The 15,540-nt window shown below is 47.7% G+C and overlaps 1 protein-coding gene across 2 annotated transcripts in view; it reads right to left on the bottom strand.

The window, feature by feature from the left end:
* The window catches only part of ctnna1 (catenin (cadherin-associated protein), alpha 1), a 247,642-nt gene that overhangs the window by 97,677 nt on the left and 134,425 nt on the right, over positions 1 to 15,540 (bottom strand). For both annotated transcript variants that reach the window (XM_045717824.1, XM_045717825.1), the window contains exon 11: positions 2,773 to 2,865. In XM_045717824.1, coding sequence (XP_045573780.1) covers positions 2,773 to 2,865 — 93 coding nt within the window. The remainder of the gene's footprint in view (positions 1 to 2,772; positions 2,866 to 15,540) is intronic.

Genomic DNA, 15,540 nt, shown 5'->3' with positions numbered 1-15,540 from the left:
GGTAGGAATGGGGGGGCTGGAAGTGTGAAGTGTGTGAAGTGTTGGCAGCTTGACAGGGCTATGGGGCTGGAGAAAGGAGAGAGAGAAAGGAGAGCTGGAGAGCGAGAAAGGAGAGCGAGAAAGGAGAGCGAGAGCGAGAAAGGAGAGAGGAGAGCGAGAAAGGAGAGGGAGAGCGAGAAAGGAGAGGGAGAGCGAGAAAGGAGAGGGAGAACGAGAAAGGAGAGGGAGAACGAGAAAGGAGAGGGAGAACGAGAAAGGAGAGGGAGAACGAGAAAGGAGAGGGAGAACGAGAAAGGAGCGAGAAAGGGGAGAGAAAGGAAGGAAGGAGAGCGAGAGACAGAAAGGAAGGAAGGAGAGCGAGAGACAGAGAGGAAGGAGAGAGAAAGGAGCGAGAAAGGGGAGAGAAAGGAAGGAAGGAGAGCGAGAGACAGAAAGGAAGGAAGGAGAGCGAGAGACAGAGAGGAAGGAGAGTGAGAGACAGAGGAAGGAGAGTGAGTGGGTAGAGAGGAAGGAGAGCGAGTGGGTAGAGAGGAAGGAGAGCGAGTGGGTAGAGAGGAAGGAGAGCGAGTGGGTAGAGAGGAAGGAGAGCGAGTGGGTAGAGAGGAAGGAGAGCGAGTGGGTAGAGAGGAAGGAGAGCGAGAGACAAGAGAGGAAGGAGAGCGAGAGACAAGAGAGGAAGGAGAGCGAGAGACAAGAGAGGAAGGAGAGCGAGAGGGTAGAGAGGAAGGAGAGCGAGTGGGTAGAGAGGAAGGAGAGCGAGTGGGTAGAGAGGAAGGAGAGTGAGTGGGTAGAGAGGAAGGAGAGTGAGTGGGTAGAGAGGAAGGAGAGTGAGTGGGTAGAGAGGAAGGAGAGTGAGTGGGTAGAGAGGAAGGAGAGTGAGTGGGTAGAGAGGAAGGAGAGTGAGTGGGTAGAGAGGAAGGAGAGTGAGTGGGTAGAGAGGAAGGAGAGTGAGTGGGTAGAGAGGAAGGAGAGTGAGTGGGTAGAGAGGAAGGAGAGTGAGTGGGTAGAGAGGAAGGAGAGTGAGTGGGTAGAGAGGAAGGAGAGTGAGTGGGTAGAGAGGAAGGAGAGTGAGTGGGTAGAGAGGAAGGAGAGTGAGAGACAGAGGAAGGAGAGTGAGTGGGTAGAGAGGAAGGAGAGTGAGTGGGTAGAGAGGAAGGAGAGTGAGTGGGTAGAGAGGAAGGAGAGTGAGTGGGTAGAGAGGAAGGAGAGTGAGTGGGTAGAGAGGAAGGAGAGTGAGTGGGTAGAGAGGAAGGAGAGTGAGTGGGTAGAGAGGAAGGAGAGTGAGAGACAGAGGAAGGAGAGTGAGTGGGTAGAGAGGAAGGAGAGTGAGTGGGTAGAGAGGAAGGAGAGTGAGTGGGTAGAGAGGAAGGAGAGTGAGTGGGTAGAGAGGAAGGAGAGTGAGAGACAGAGGAAGGAGAGTGAGTGGGTAGAGAGGAAGGAGAGCGAGTGGGTAGAGAGGAAGGAGAGTGAGTGGGTAGAGAGGAAGGAGAGTGAGTGGGTAGAGAGGAAGGAGAGTGAGTGGGTAGAGAGGAAGGAGAGTGAGTGGGTAGAGAGGAAGGAGAGTGAGAGACAGAGGAAGGAGAGTGAGTGGGTAGAGAGGAAGGAGAGTGAGTGGGTAGAGAGGAAGGAGAGTGAGTGGGTAGAGAGGAAGGAGAGTGAGTGGGTAGAGAGGAAGGAGAGTGAGTGGGTAGAGAGGAAGGAGAGTGAGTGGGTAGAGAGGAAGGAGAGTGAGTGGGTAGAGAGGAAGGAGAGTGAGTGGGTAGAGAGGAAGGAGAGTGAGTGGGTAGAGAGGAAGGAGAGTGAGTGGGTAGAGAGGAAGGAGAGTGAGAGACAGAGGAAGGAGAGTGAGTGGGTAGAGAGGAAGGAGAGTGAGAGACAGAGGAAGGAGAGTGAGTGGGTAGAGAGGAAGGAGAGTGAGTGGGTAGAGAGGAAGGAGAGCGAGAGACAGAAAGGAAGGAAGGAGAGCGAGAGACAGAGAGGAAGGAGAGAGAAAGGAGCGAGAAAGGGGAGAGAAAGGAAGGAAGGAGAGCGAGAGACAGAAAGGAAGGAAGGAGAGCGAGAGACAGAGAGGAAGGAGAGTGAGAGACAGAGGAAGGAGAGTGAGTGGGTAGAGAGGAAGGAGAGCGAGTGGGTAGAGAGGAAGGAGAGCGAGTGGGTAGAGAGGAAGGAGAGCGAGTGGGTAGAGAGGAAGGAGAGCGAGTGGGTAGAGAGGAAGGAGAGCGAGTGGGTAGAGAGGAAGGAGAGCGAGAGACAAGAGAGGAAGGAGAGCGAGAGACAAGAGAAAGGAGAGCGAGAGACAAGAGAGGAAGGAGAGCGAGTGGTAGAGAGGAAGGAGAGTGAGTGGGTAGAGAGGAAGGAGAGTGAGTGGGTAGAGAGGAAGGAGAGTGAGTGGGTAGAGAGGAAGGAGAGTGAGAGACAGAGAGGAAGGAGAGTGAGAGACAGAGGAAGGAGAGTGAGTGGGTAGAGAGGAAGGAGAGTGAGAGACAGAGGAAGGAGAGTGAGAGGAGAGGAAGGAGAGTGAGTGAGTAGAGAGGAAGGAGAGTGAGTGGACAGAGAGGAAGGAGAGTGAGTGGACAGAGAGGAAGGAGAGTGAGTGACAGAGAGGAAGGAGAGTGAGTGAGAGGAAGGAGAGTGAGGAGAGAGGAAGGAGAGTGAGTGGGTAGAGAGGAAGGAGAGCGAGAGACAGAGGAAGGAGAGTGAGTGGGTAGAGAGGAAGGAGAGTGAGTGGGTAGAGAGGAAGGAGAGTGAGTGGGTAGAGAGACCGGCAGGTACCTGAGGGCAGAGTGTCTCCAACTGGGAAGCAGCCATACGGACCAGCTTGACTCCCTCTTCATTGTTAGAGATGGAGCAGGCCAGGTTGGCCACCTAGAGACAGACCGACAGTCAGACTCACACCTACATACACACTCCACAGCACTATAGACATGTCTCACACAGACAGTCAGCTTCTGATTGTACAGTACACAGCACGTAGCATACCTAGTAAACAAACAGAGACCACACAATCACAGACCGCATGGTCAGTGGTTCCCCTATAGAAATTTAGCAGAGGATTCTTTGCCGCCACTCCTAAAAATACATAACTTACATTTATTTTGTGGGGGGGGAGACAGTAAAACGTGTTCAGTGTAAACTTAAGACTAAAACCTGATATAAAGTGTGTAGAAAATATAATGGAGCTATATATTTATAAAAATATAATCTTTAAGAACTAACAATCAATGTTAGACTTCCCCCCGACAAACTAACTTTTATACCACAACTGGAGAAAAAACCGTCAGGGAAACAGGCATGTTCTCGGTCTCTATTATACACGATACAGAGCAGGATGCTCAACTAGACTGGTCTACATCTCAGGTGGTTGTACGGTACGTTAGCTGGTCTGGAGTCTGGCACAGTAAATGTGTCTCTATCCATCAGAGGGGGAACCTCCCTCCCTCCACCATAACCCCCTTCAATATAAAAAACTCACTGATGACACAGAGCAGGAGAGCAAGGGTCTGAATACCCATACCTACGTCCTAAATGAACGGGTCTGAATACCCATACCTGCGTCCTAAATGAACGGGTCTGAATACCCATACCTACGTCCTAAATGAACGGGTCTGAATACCCATACCTACGTCCTAAATGAACGGGTCTGAATACCCATACCTACGTCCTAAATGAACGGGTCTGAATACCCATACCTGCGTCCTAAATGAACGGGTCTGAATACCCATACCTGCGTCCTAAATAACGGGTCTGAATACCCATACCTACGTCCTAAATGAACGGGTCTGAATACCCATACCTACGTCCTAAATTAACGGGTCTCAATACCCATACCTGCGTCCTAAATAACGGGTCTGAATACCCATACCTGCGTCCTAAATAACGGGTCTGAATACCCATACCTGCGTCCTAAATTAACGGGTCTGAATACCCATACCTACGTCCTAAATTAACGGGTCTGAATACCCATACCTACTTTGTGCATTCAGACCGATTGACTTCTTCCACATTTTGTTACGTTACAGACTAATTCTAAAAATGATTAAATCGTTTTTTACCCCTGATCAATCTACACACAACACCCCCATAACGACATCACAACACCCCATAACGACATCACAACACCCCATAACGACATCACAACACCCCATAACGACATCACAACACCCCATAACGACATCACAACACCCCATAACGACATCACAACACCCCATAACGACATCACAACACCCCATAACGACAAAGCAAAAACAAGTTCAGAAATGTTTGCAAATGTATAAAAAATAAAATATATTTATTTACATAAGTATTCAGACCCTTTACTCAGTCCGTTGTTGAAGCATCTTCGGCAGTGATTACAGCTGAGAGTCTTCTTGGGTATGACGATACAAGCTTGGCACACATGTATTTGGGGAGTTTCTCCCATTCTTCTCTGCAGATCCTCTCAAGCTCTGTCAGGTTGGATGGGGAGCGTCTCTGCACAACTATTTTCAGGTCTCTCCAGAGATGTTAGATCAGGTTCCAGTCCGGGCTCTGGCTGGGCCCCTCAAGGACATTCAGAGACTTGTCCTGAAGCCACTCCTGCATTGTCTTGGCTGTGTGCTTAGGGTCGTTGTCCTGTTGGAAGGTGAACCTTTACCCCAGTCTGAGGTCCTGAGCGCTCTGGAGCAGGTTTTCATCAAGGATCTCTGTACTTTGCTCCGTTCATCTTTTTCTTGATCCTGACTAGTCTCCCAGTCACCACCATGCTTCACCTTAGGGATGGGATGGTGCCAGGTTTCCTCCAGTCGTGACGCTTGGCTTTCAGGCCAAAGAGTTCAAACTTGGTTTCATCAGACAAGGGAATCTTGTTTCTCATGACCAGAGTCCTTTAGGTGCCTTTTGGCAAACTCCAAGCAGGCTGTCATGTGACTTTTACTGAGGAGTGGCTTCCGTCTGGCCACTCTACCGTAAAGGCCTGATTGGTGGAGTGCTGCAGAGATGGTTGTCCTTCTGGAAGGTTCTCCCATCTCCAGAGAAGAACTCTGGAGCTCTGTTAGAGTGACTATTGGGTTCTTGCGTCACCTCCCTGACCAAGGCCCTTCTCCCCCGATTGCTCAGTATGGCCGAGCGTCCAGCTCTAGGAAGAGTCTTGTTGGTTCCTAACTTAGAGGAAGACTGTTCTTGGGGACCTTCAATGCTGCAGACATTTCTTGGTACCCTTCCCCAGATCTGTGCCTCGACACAATCCTGTCTCGGAGCTCTACGGACAATTCCTTCAACCTCATGGCTTGGTTTTTGCTCTGACATGCACTGTATAGACAGGTGTGTGCCTCTCCAAATCATGTCCAATCAATTGAATTTACCACAGGTGGACTCCAATCAGGTTGTAGAAACATCTCAAGGATCATCAATGGAAACAGGATGCACCCGAGCTCAATTTCAAGTCTCATGGCAAAGGGTCTGAATACTGTATTTGTTTTAATAAATTTGCTTCAATTTTATTTATTTTTTACTGTTTTTGCTTTGTCATTATGGAGTATTTTGTTTAATCCATTTTAGAATAAGGCTGTAACGTAAGAAAATGTGGAAAAAGGGAAGGGGTCTGAATACTTTCCCGAATGCACCGTATATCGCCCATCAGATTGTATGGCCTTATGGGTCAGAGCAAGCAACAGGTCTCCTGCTGTTGATTCAGTGTAAAATCCATTGGTTTAAATTAACACATGGTGGGGGGGGGATGGAGAAGCGGGCATCAGTGGTTACATTGCTAAAGTAGAAATCATTCTATTCCATAAATTGGGTTCCAGAAATGCCACTTATAATTTCAAACAAGCAGCCACAGTTAAGGAGAGTAAATTACAGAACCCTTTCATGGACTAACGTTCTAACAGGTTTAGAATTGTATCAATTCTATTCCACTAAACATTCTGGTGTTGATATATTCTGTCATTCTAAATTCACTCTGGTAGATTAAATCCATTTATAAAAGGGAGTAAACGGAAGGGGGGGGGGGGGACCCTCTCTCTCGACCGTAAAACATGTGTAGTTAGTTAGCTTGAAACACCACAGGTTACCTTCCAAACTCCTAAATATCAGCACCCAGGGAGTGGATTAAATCAATAGTCGGCGTAAATAACAGTCAACCCTTATCAATAAGAAAGATAAACTGGATCAGAGAAGAACACCATCTACAGGGTTTAGGACCGATTCAGAAAACACTTGACAACGTCACATGGGCCAGAATTAAAACGGATGGTATTGTGCAAGCTTAAAATATTTCAATCTAAAAATGGTACAGTGTCAGCATCGCCAACCAACTAAAAATCAATAGGCTGTAGCCACATGCAACAGTATGTCCACTGGTTGACGCGCGCACGCAGACACACACACACACACACACACACACACACACACACCAGAGGTTCTCTATAGTCATATAACTCAGCATATTCTCTAGTGTCACACATTACTAAAATGAGTCCTTCGACACAGCGAGTGGTGACGTGTCATTAAATTAGAACATTATCTCTATGGTTACTTGTTAGTGAGCATGCTACTGTCTGGTTGCCTGGGTGACTGGTCGTCTGGCTGTACTGCTGACTAGTGCGGTAAACACCTACACTGTGTTCCTGCCTGGTCTATTGAGGTAGCGGGCAGTCTAGCTGCACACCGGGGCGCAGGGAAACTACGGTAGTCTGGCGCAGGGGGAACTACGGTAGTCTGGCGCAGGGGGGAACTACGGTAGTCTGGCGCAGGGGGGGAACTACGGTAGTCTGGCGCAGGGGGGGAACTACGGTAGTCTGGCGCAGGGGGGAACTACGGTAGTCTGGCGCAGGGGGGAACTACGGTAGTCTGGCGCAGGGGGGAACTACGGTAGTCTGGCGCAGGGGGGAACTACGGTAGTCTGGCGCAGGGGGGAACTACGGTAGTCTGGCGCAGGGGGGAACTACGGTAGTCTGGCGCAGGGGGGAACTACGGTAGTCTGGCGCAGGGGGGAACTACGGTAGTCTGGCGCAGGGGGGAACTACGGTAGTCTGGCGCAGGGGGAACTACGGTAGTCTGGCGCAGGGGGAACTACGGTAGTCTGGCGCAGGGGGAACTACGGTAGTCTGGCGCGGGGGAACTACGGTAGTCTGGCGCGGGGGAACTACGGTAGTCTGGCGCGGGGAACTACGGTAGTCTGGCGCAGGGGGAACTACGGTAGTCTGGCGCAGGGGAACTACGGTAGTCTGGCGCAGGGGAACTACGGTAGTCTGGCGCAGGGGAACTACGGTAGTCTGGCGCAGGGGAACTACGGTAGTCTGGCGCAGGGGAACTACGGTAGTCTGGCGCAGGGGAACTACGGTAGTCTGCTGCAGCGTGGTATGTCTAGGGCTCTGTCGACTGCCTTCAATATATCTCCTCTTTGCCTGCTCTCCATCACACCTCTGCCCTTCCTTGTCTTCCCCCCTCTACCCTATGCACCCCCCTTCTAGCCCCCCCAGCCCGTCCTCCCCCCCTCTAGTCGCCCCCAGCCCTACGATCTGAAAGAAGTGACCAGGTGAAAGCCAGCCTGATGAGCTTCCACCATAATTTTCAAACCTAATGAGGCTTCATACTGTTTTCACCTGCCACATCTGTTACAGGGAGGTCAAAGAACACTGACTGACAGTACCGTGGTAGGCAAACAGCACCCCAAGAGCCCTGATCAAAAAGCTAGAGCTGTTATATACACACGGTGAAGAAACCACAGCTCTATTCCATCTGCAGCTTAAAGGGAACACGGTGAAGAAACCACAGCTCTATTCCATCTGCAGCTTAAAGGGAACACGGTGAAGAAACCACAGCTCTATTCCATCTGCAGCTTTAAGGGAACACGGTGAAGAAACCACAGCTCTATTCCATCTGCAGCTTTAAGGGAACACGGTGAATAAACCACAGCTTTATTCCATCTGCAGCGCAGCTTTAAGGGAACACGGTGAAGAAACCACAGCTCTATTCCATCTGCAGCGCAGTTTAAGGGAACACGGTGAAGAAACCACAGCTCTATTCCATCTGCAGCGTTTAAGGGAACACGGTGAAGAAACCACAGCTCTATTCCATCTGCAGCTTTAAGGGAACACGGTGAAGAAACCACAGCTCTATTCCATCTGCAGCTTTAAGGGAACACGGTGAAGAAACCACAGCTCTATTCCATCTGCAGCTTAAAGGGAACACGGTGAAGAAACCACAGCTCTATTCCATCTGCAGCTTTAAGGGAACACGGTGAATAAACCACAGCTTTATTCCATCTGCAGCGCAGCTTTAAGGGAACACGGTGAAGAAACCACAGCTCTATTCCATCTGCAGCTTTAAGGGAACACGGTGAATAAACCACAGCTCTATTCCATCTGCAGCTTTAAGGGAACACGGTGAAGAAACCACAGCTCTATTCCATCTGCAGCTTTAAAGGGAACACGGTGAAGAAACCACAGCTCTATTCCATCTGCAGCTTAAAGGGAACACGGTGAAGAAACCACAGCTCTATTCCATCTGCAGCTTTAAGGGAACACGGTGAAGAAACCACAGCTCTATTCCATCTGCAGCTTTAAGGGAACACGGTGAAGAAACCACAGCTCTATTCCATCTGCAGCTTTAAGGGAACACGGTGAAGAAACCACAGCTCTATTCCATCTGCAGCTTTAAGGGAACACGGTGAAGAAACCACAGCTCTATTCCATCTGCGCAGCTTTAAGGGAACACGGTGAAGAAACCACAGCTCTATTCCATCTGCAGCGCAGCTTTAACGGAACACGGTGAAGAAACCACAGCTTTATTCCATCTGCAGCTTTAAGGGAACACGGTGAAGAAACCACAGCTCTATTCCATCTGCAGCTTTAAGGGAACACGGTGAAGAAACCACAGCTCTATTCCATCTGCAGCTTTAAGGGAACACGGTGAAGAAACCACAGCTCTATTCCATCTGCAGCGCAGCTTTAAGGGAACACGGTGAAGAAACCACAGCTCTATTCCATCTGCAGCTTAAAGGGAACACGGTGAAGAAACCACAGCTCTATTCCATCTGCAGCTTTAAGGGAACACGGTGAAGAAACCACAGCTCTATTCCATCTGCAGCTTTAAGGGAACACGGTGAAGAAACCACAGCTCTATTCCATCTGCAGCTTAAAGGGAACACGGTGAAGAAACCACAGCTCTATTCCATCTGCAGCTTTAAGGGAACACGGTGAAGAAACCACAGCTCTATTCCATCTGCAGCTTTAAGGGAACACGGTGAAGAAACCACAGCTCTATTCCATCTGCAGCTTTAAGGGAACACGGTGAAGAAACCACAGCTCTATTCCATCTGCAGCTTTAAGGGAACACGGTGAAGAAACCACAGCTCTATTCCATCTGCAGCGCAGCTTTAAGGGAACACGGTGAAGAAACCACAGCTCTATTCCATCTGCAGCGCAGCTTTAAGGGAACACGGTGAAGAAACCACAGCTTTATTCCATCTGCAGCGCAGCTTAAAGGGAACACGGTGAAGAAACCACAGCTCTATTCCATCTGCAGCTTTAAGGGAACACGGTGAAGAAACCACAGCTCTATTCCATCTGCAGCTTAAAGGGATACTTTGGGATTTTGGCAATAAGGTCCTTTATCTACTTCCACAGAGTCAGATGAACTAGTGAATACCATTTTTATGTCTCTGTGAGCAGTTTGAAGTCCATCTGCCAGCATGCTCGTCCATCTGCCAGCACGCTCGTCCATCTGCCAGCACGCTCGTCCATCTGCCAGCACGCTCGTCCATCTGCCAGCACGCTCGTCCATCTGCCAGCACGCTCGTCCATCTGCCAGCACGCTCGTCCATCTGCCAGCACGCTGGTCCATCTGCCAGCACGCTCGTCCATCTGCCAGCACGCTAGTCCATCTGCCAGCACGCTAGTCCATCTGCCAGCACGCTAATCCATCTGCCAGCATGCACCCTATTCCCTATCAGGTGCACTCTACAGTGACTCACTCCCTTCCCTACACTACATTTGGGGTACAGCCCACATATTTCAGTTAACCCTCCATCTGTGCGACGGTTGTGGTGGTGTATAAATGTGCTAGCTCGTCATGTACATATATTATACAGTTTGTTACCCCGGGATACAGCGGGATCGATGGCCGCTGGATGGAAGCGGATCACTCTGTATTCAGAGTTGTTGATTTGATGGTTGTGTTATATGGGATCTCTCAAGTCTCCTCAACCGGATTGGAGAAGGTCCAAAGTCCTTCCCCTCAAGTTTTATTTCTTTAATGTTTTATGCACATGGTATATCGTCCAATGAAATGCTTACTTACAGGTTCATGCTACAAGGCAACAATACAAAATAGGAACAAAGTAAATGGCTCAGTAGAATAGAACAAGCATTTATAAATACAGGAAGGCACAATTTATAGTCCAATATTTACAAGTGTATTGGGGAAGGGGTGCAGTGTACGACTATGTGATGGCCAATCTTTCTGTCGTTGTGATGCCGACAGTCTCAGTGCCCAACACAGTGAACACACACACCTAGCCGTTAGAGCGTTGGGACAGTAACCCAAAGGTTGGTAGTTCAAATCACAGAGCCGACAAGGTGAAAAATCTGTCGATCTGTCCTGGAGCGAGGCACTTAACTTTAATTGCTTCGCGCTCGCCAGTCAATAATGGCTGACCCTGATCTCGCTCTCTGAGGGTGTCACAGTGGGAGTTGGGATACGCAAAAAATCTATTTCTATTTCATACTTCAAACACGTACAGGTTACACACTTGCAGTGAAAGAGGACAAATACAAGCACCCCTTATTTTACATTCGGAAAGTATTCAGACCACTTGACTTTTTCCACATTTTGTTACGTTAAACCTTATTCTAAAATTGTTTCAATTGTTGTTCTTCTCTCAATCTACACACAACAGCCCATAATGACCAACCAAAAACAGTTAAGATTTTATTGCAAATATAATAAAAACAAAAAACTGAAATTACATTTACATAAGTATTCAGACCCTTTACTCAATACTTTGTTGAAGCACCTTTGGAAAGCGATTACAGCCTCAAGTCTTCTTGGGTATGACGCTACAAGCTTGTCACACCTGTATTTGAGGAGTTTCTCCCATTCTTCTCTGCAGATCCTCTCAAGCTCTGTCAGGTTGGATGGGGAGCGTCGCTGCACAGCTATTTTCAGGTCTCTCCAGAGATGTTTGATCAGGTTCAAGTCCGGGCTCTGGCTGGGCCCCTCAAGGACATTCAGAGACTTGTCCTGAAGCCACTCCTGCATTGTCTTGGCTGTGTGCTTAGAGTCATTGTCCTGTTGGAAGGTGAACCTTCACCCCAGTCTGAGGTCCTGAGCAGGTTTTCAGTAAGGATCTCTGTACTTGGCTCCGTTCATCTTTCCCTCAATCCCGCCCTGTCGCTGAAAGACATCCCCACAGCATGATGCCGCCACCACCATGCTTCACCATAGGGATGGTGCCAGGTTTCCTCCAGATGTGACACTTGGCATTCAGGCCAAAGAGTTCAATCTTTGTTTTAACAGATGTGAGAATCTTGTTTCTCATGGTCCGAGTCCTTTAGGTGCCTTTTGGCAAACACCAAGCAGGCTGTCATGTCTCTTACTGAGGAGTTGCTACCATCTAGCCACTCTACCATAAAGGACTGATTGATGGAGTGCTGCAGAGATGGTTTTCCTCCTGGATGGTTCTCCCATCTCCAGAGAAGAACTCTGGCGCTCTGTTAGAATAACTATTGGGTTATTTTTCACCTCCCTGACCACGGCCCTTCTCCCCCGATTGTGCAGTTTAGCCCGGCAGCCAGCTCTAGGAAGAGTCTTGGTGGTTCCAAACTTCTTCCATTTAAGAATGATGGAAGCCACTGTGTTCTTGGGGACCTTCAATGCTGGATTTCTTTTTTTAAAATTTTTTATAGGTACCCTTCCCCAGATCTGTGCCTCAACAATAATGTCTCAGAGCTCTACGGACAATTCCTTCGACCTCATTGCTTGTTTTTTTTGCTCTGATGTCAACTGTGGGACCTTATATAGACAGGTATGTAGGGCTATTGCGGTGACCATATTACCGCCACACCGGCGGTCACAAGTCATGAAGGCAGTCAAATTCCACATGAACGTTTAGTCACGGTAACTATGCTTCTCCAAGCTCTGATGCTACTGCCTGGTACTCAACACTCTATTGTCCCTCTAATCACTCTGACGTCAATGCAAATGTAATCAAAAATCCAATCAAACACTTTATGAGAGCCCATGAGCTCATGTTGCACAACATTTCTTTAGGCTATGAAGTTGCATGACAAAACAGTTTTGATGGCCTCTATTAAAAAGAGGATCCCATCAGCTTTCTATAGGCTAGGCCTACTATATTTATTTCTCAACTTTCCTAATATTAAGCACATTGCTTTGCAACAGGAGTATAACCTACCTGGCTGGCATGAAAATAAATCAGAGGGAAAAGCGTCCTCCATTCGCTATTAAAGTTCATAGATCACATGTATTTTTTCCCGCTGCCCCTGTTTTGATACAGGTGCATGATAAATGGTCCATTCTAAATCAAAACTATTTTCACATATTATTTAGTATATGTAAAGACAAGATTAAATCAAGAAAAGTCTGATGGGTGACAATATTAGCCTGTCACTTGTGAATGATGGCCAGCTTAAGAAAGTCTTTCCTGACTTTTTCTAATCATAGTCGCACACCTCATGTATTCTAGCCCATAGGCCTATATGTTTTGATAAGGTTTGTACCACAACTAAAGTGGCCAAATAACGTCTTAAAATGAAGCACATAAACCCGCTTTACAAAGGGTGCAGAGTCTAACTGGCATAAATAAGAAGCACACGAGTTTCAGTTCTGGGGGATGAACGTTTTTACCATAAAAAAATGCACCTTTATAATAAAATAATTACAGGCATAATTGCATTTGCGGTCACTTTTGATAATGGTTTTTTCGGCTAATGGAACGTTGAGTTTACAGCCTACTATCATGTGCACATTGCTGCACTTAAGTGAAGAAATAGCCTAATAGTTTATCAACATTAAGCTAAAAGTTCAGATCTGTTAGGTCGGCCTCATTGCTTATAAAAGTTTTTTTGATGCTAGTGGTTGTATTAATTTGGGATCTATCGCATCCTACAACTGTCCCAGACTGTGTTTTGAATATTTATTTCTCGCACAGAATAGGTCGACTTTTGTACTATGGGGGATAGTAGATTGACATAGGCTAGTGCTTTTGCTGTTCGTTAGGCCAAGTCATCTTGTTGGCTAACGAAAAGTAAATATGGACAGTTCTTCCAATATCTTCAACATGCACCTCGGAATAAAGTAAAGGACGCGTTCAGTTGCGTCCCCGATGTTGTCTTCACTTGTAGCCTGTGAGGAGCCGTGTGAGCGAGACGCTTCGGATTTGCGCAGCGCACTCAGTGAGAAGTGCACAACGCAGCACTAAATATATTTTTTTATATTTGAGATTCTTCAAAGCAGCCACCCTTTACCTTTACAGCTTTGTACTGGTTCAACAGCTGTGGTCTCTGAGGCCAATATAGGTGCATCCAAAATAGAACTCTATTCCTTATTTGTTGCACTACTTTTCACGAGGTCCCATATGGCTCTGGTCAAAACTAGTGCACTATATAGGGAATAGGGTGCCATCTGGGACACAGAATATATAGGCTGAAGACCCTGGGCAAAGATACCCTGAGAAAATAAACCCTGCATCCATGACTGTTGCAGCCATCACAACACCACTTACAGAGCCATCACAACATCACTTAGATACTCATATGGCTATTTTCACCTGATAAATATAGAGGATGTAACTTAGTCATTTTATAAGTAAGAAAAATGATAGACACTAATTGGCCATTAGTAGTGTGAACATAATGTGGCGTTAGCCAAACATCTGTCAATCCCAGTCTGATGACTCACCCTGTATACATTTACATTTTAGTCATTTAGCAGACGCTCTTATCCAGAGCGACTTACAGTAGTGAATGCATACATTTCATGCATTTATTTTTTTTGGTACTGCCCCCCCCGTGGGAATCGAACCCACAACCCTGGCGTTGCAAACACCATGCTCTACCAACTGAGCCACAGGGAAGGCCCCGTATAACCATGTGATATATAACGGCTGTGTCTGGAAATGGACACTTATTCCCTATATAGTGCTCTACTTTTGACCAGAACACAAAAGACTTAAAAAAGTCTAAAGTAGTGTACTTTATAGGTAATAGCCAGAATAGGGTGCAATTTGGGATCCATACAATGTATCTATCCTCTGGAATAAAGACTTGTTCCATTCCAATGCATTGATAGACTACCCACACACAATATGTAGCAGTACAGTAGCTGTTAGTGGCGAGGGATTTCATGTGTTCAGAGTATCTACAATACATTTTCTAACCAAGGTAATTGTAAAACTGGGGGAACATTTTTTTAATACAGACACACCACAAAACCAGCCTCCACACGGACTGTAGTCGACAACAAAACCAGCCTCCACACGGACGGTCCCTTCCCTGTAGTCGACAACACAAAACCAGCCTCCACACGGACGCTCCCTTCCCTGTAGTCGACAACACAAAACCAGCTTCCACACGGACGGTCCCTTCCCTGTAGTCGACGACACAAAACCAGCCTCCACACGGACGGTCCCTTTCCTGTAGTCGACAACACAAAACCAGCCTCCACACGGACCCTCCCTTCCCTGTAGTCGACAACACAAAACCAGCCTCCACACGGACCCTCCCTTCCCTGTAGTCGACGACACAAAACCAGCCTCCACACGGACGCTCCTTCCCTGTAGTCGACACCACAAAACCAGCCTCCACACGGACGGTCCCTTCCCTGTAGTCGAGCCCATAATTCTACACAGGCTATCCTCACTCTTTCAACACCGTTCCATGTTCTACTGATTCTAATCCATATTAGGGTGTATATGGACCAGATGACCGTACCTCAGTGCGCGCTACCTCCCCCCAGCGTCAGAGGAGTTCAAGTTGTGTCATCCCTTAATGCCACTGCTGACAGCGTGGGCCCCCAGGATCCTAATGGCCCTTTCCTCTGATTCCTCACCAGCTTCCACCAATTTCCTCAGGCTTGCTCCTGGCCAGTATGATAACCCTCTGGCCTGCTCTGGCTCCCTGTCCCGCATGGTAACTCTACTCCCCCCCCCCCAACTCAACCCGTCTGCACCATCCACTGAGTCAAATGGCAAGGGTTCGGTCATGGGCCATCCATAGGGACAAGTGAGAGGTCACTTTCAAATGTCAGTGCATGACACTCTGACACAGTTACAAAGTTTATTCACTGGGGGGGGGGGCAGATTTCAAGTCAACTGACGAAGACTGTTAATGTTCCTCAAACATGACCATCATGCTTTTAGGGAAAGTGGATCGTGTTCTACACTGTACATAGGTGATCATATAACATTAGAAATGTCCATCCTTTTGAGAACTTTGAGTGCAATGTTAACTTTTTTTTTTTAATTTTTTTTTTTTAGATTTTTGTTACATCTCACTGTTTATTTTCACTTGCTCTGGCAATGTAAACACGTCTCCCATG

The sequence above is a fragment of the Salmo salar genome, chromosome ssa05 (genome assembly GCF_905237065.1).
Source record: "Salmo salar chromosome ssa05, Ssal_v3.1, whole genome shotgun sequence".
NCBI lineage: Eukaryota > Metazoa > Chordata > Actinopteri > Salmoniformes > Salmonidae > Salmo > Salmo salar.
The sequence above is the reverse complement of the archived record's forward strand: the minus strand, read 5'-3'. Positions and strand labels throughout refer to the sequence as shown.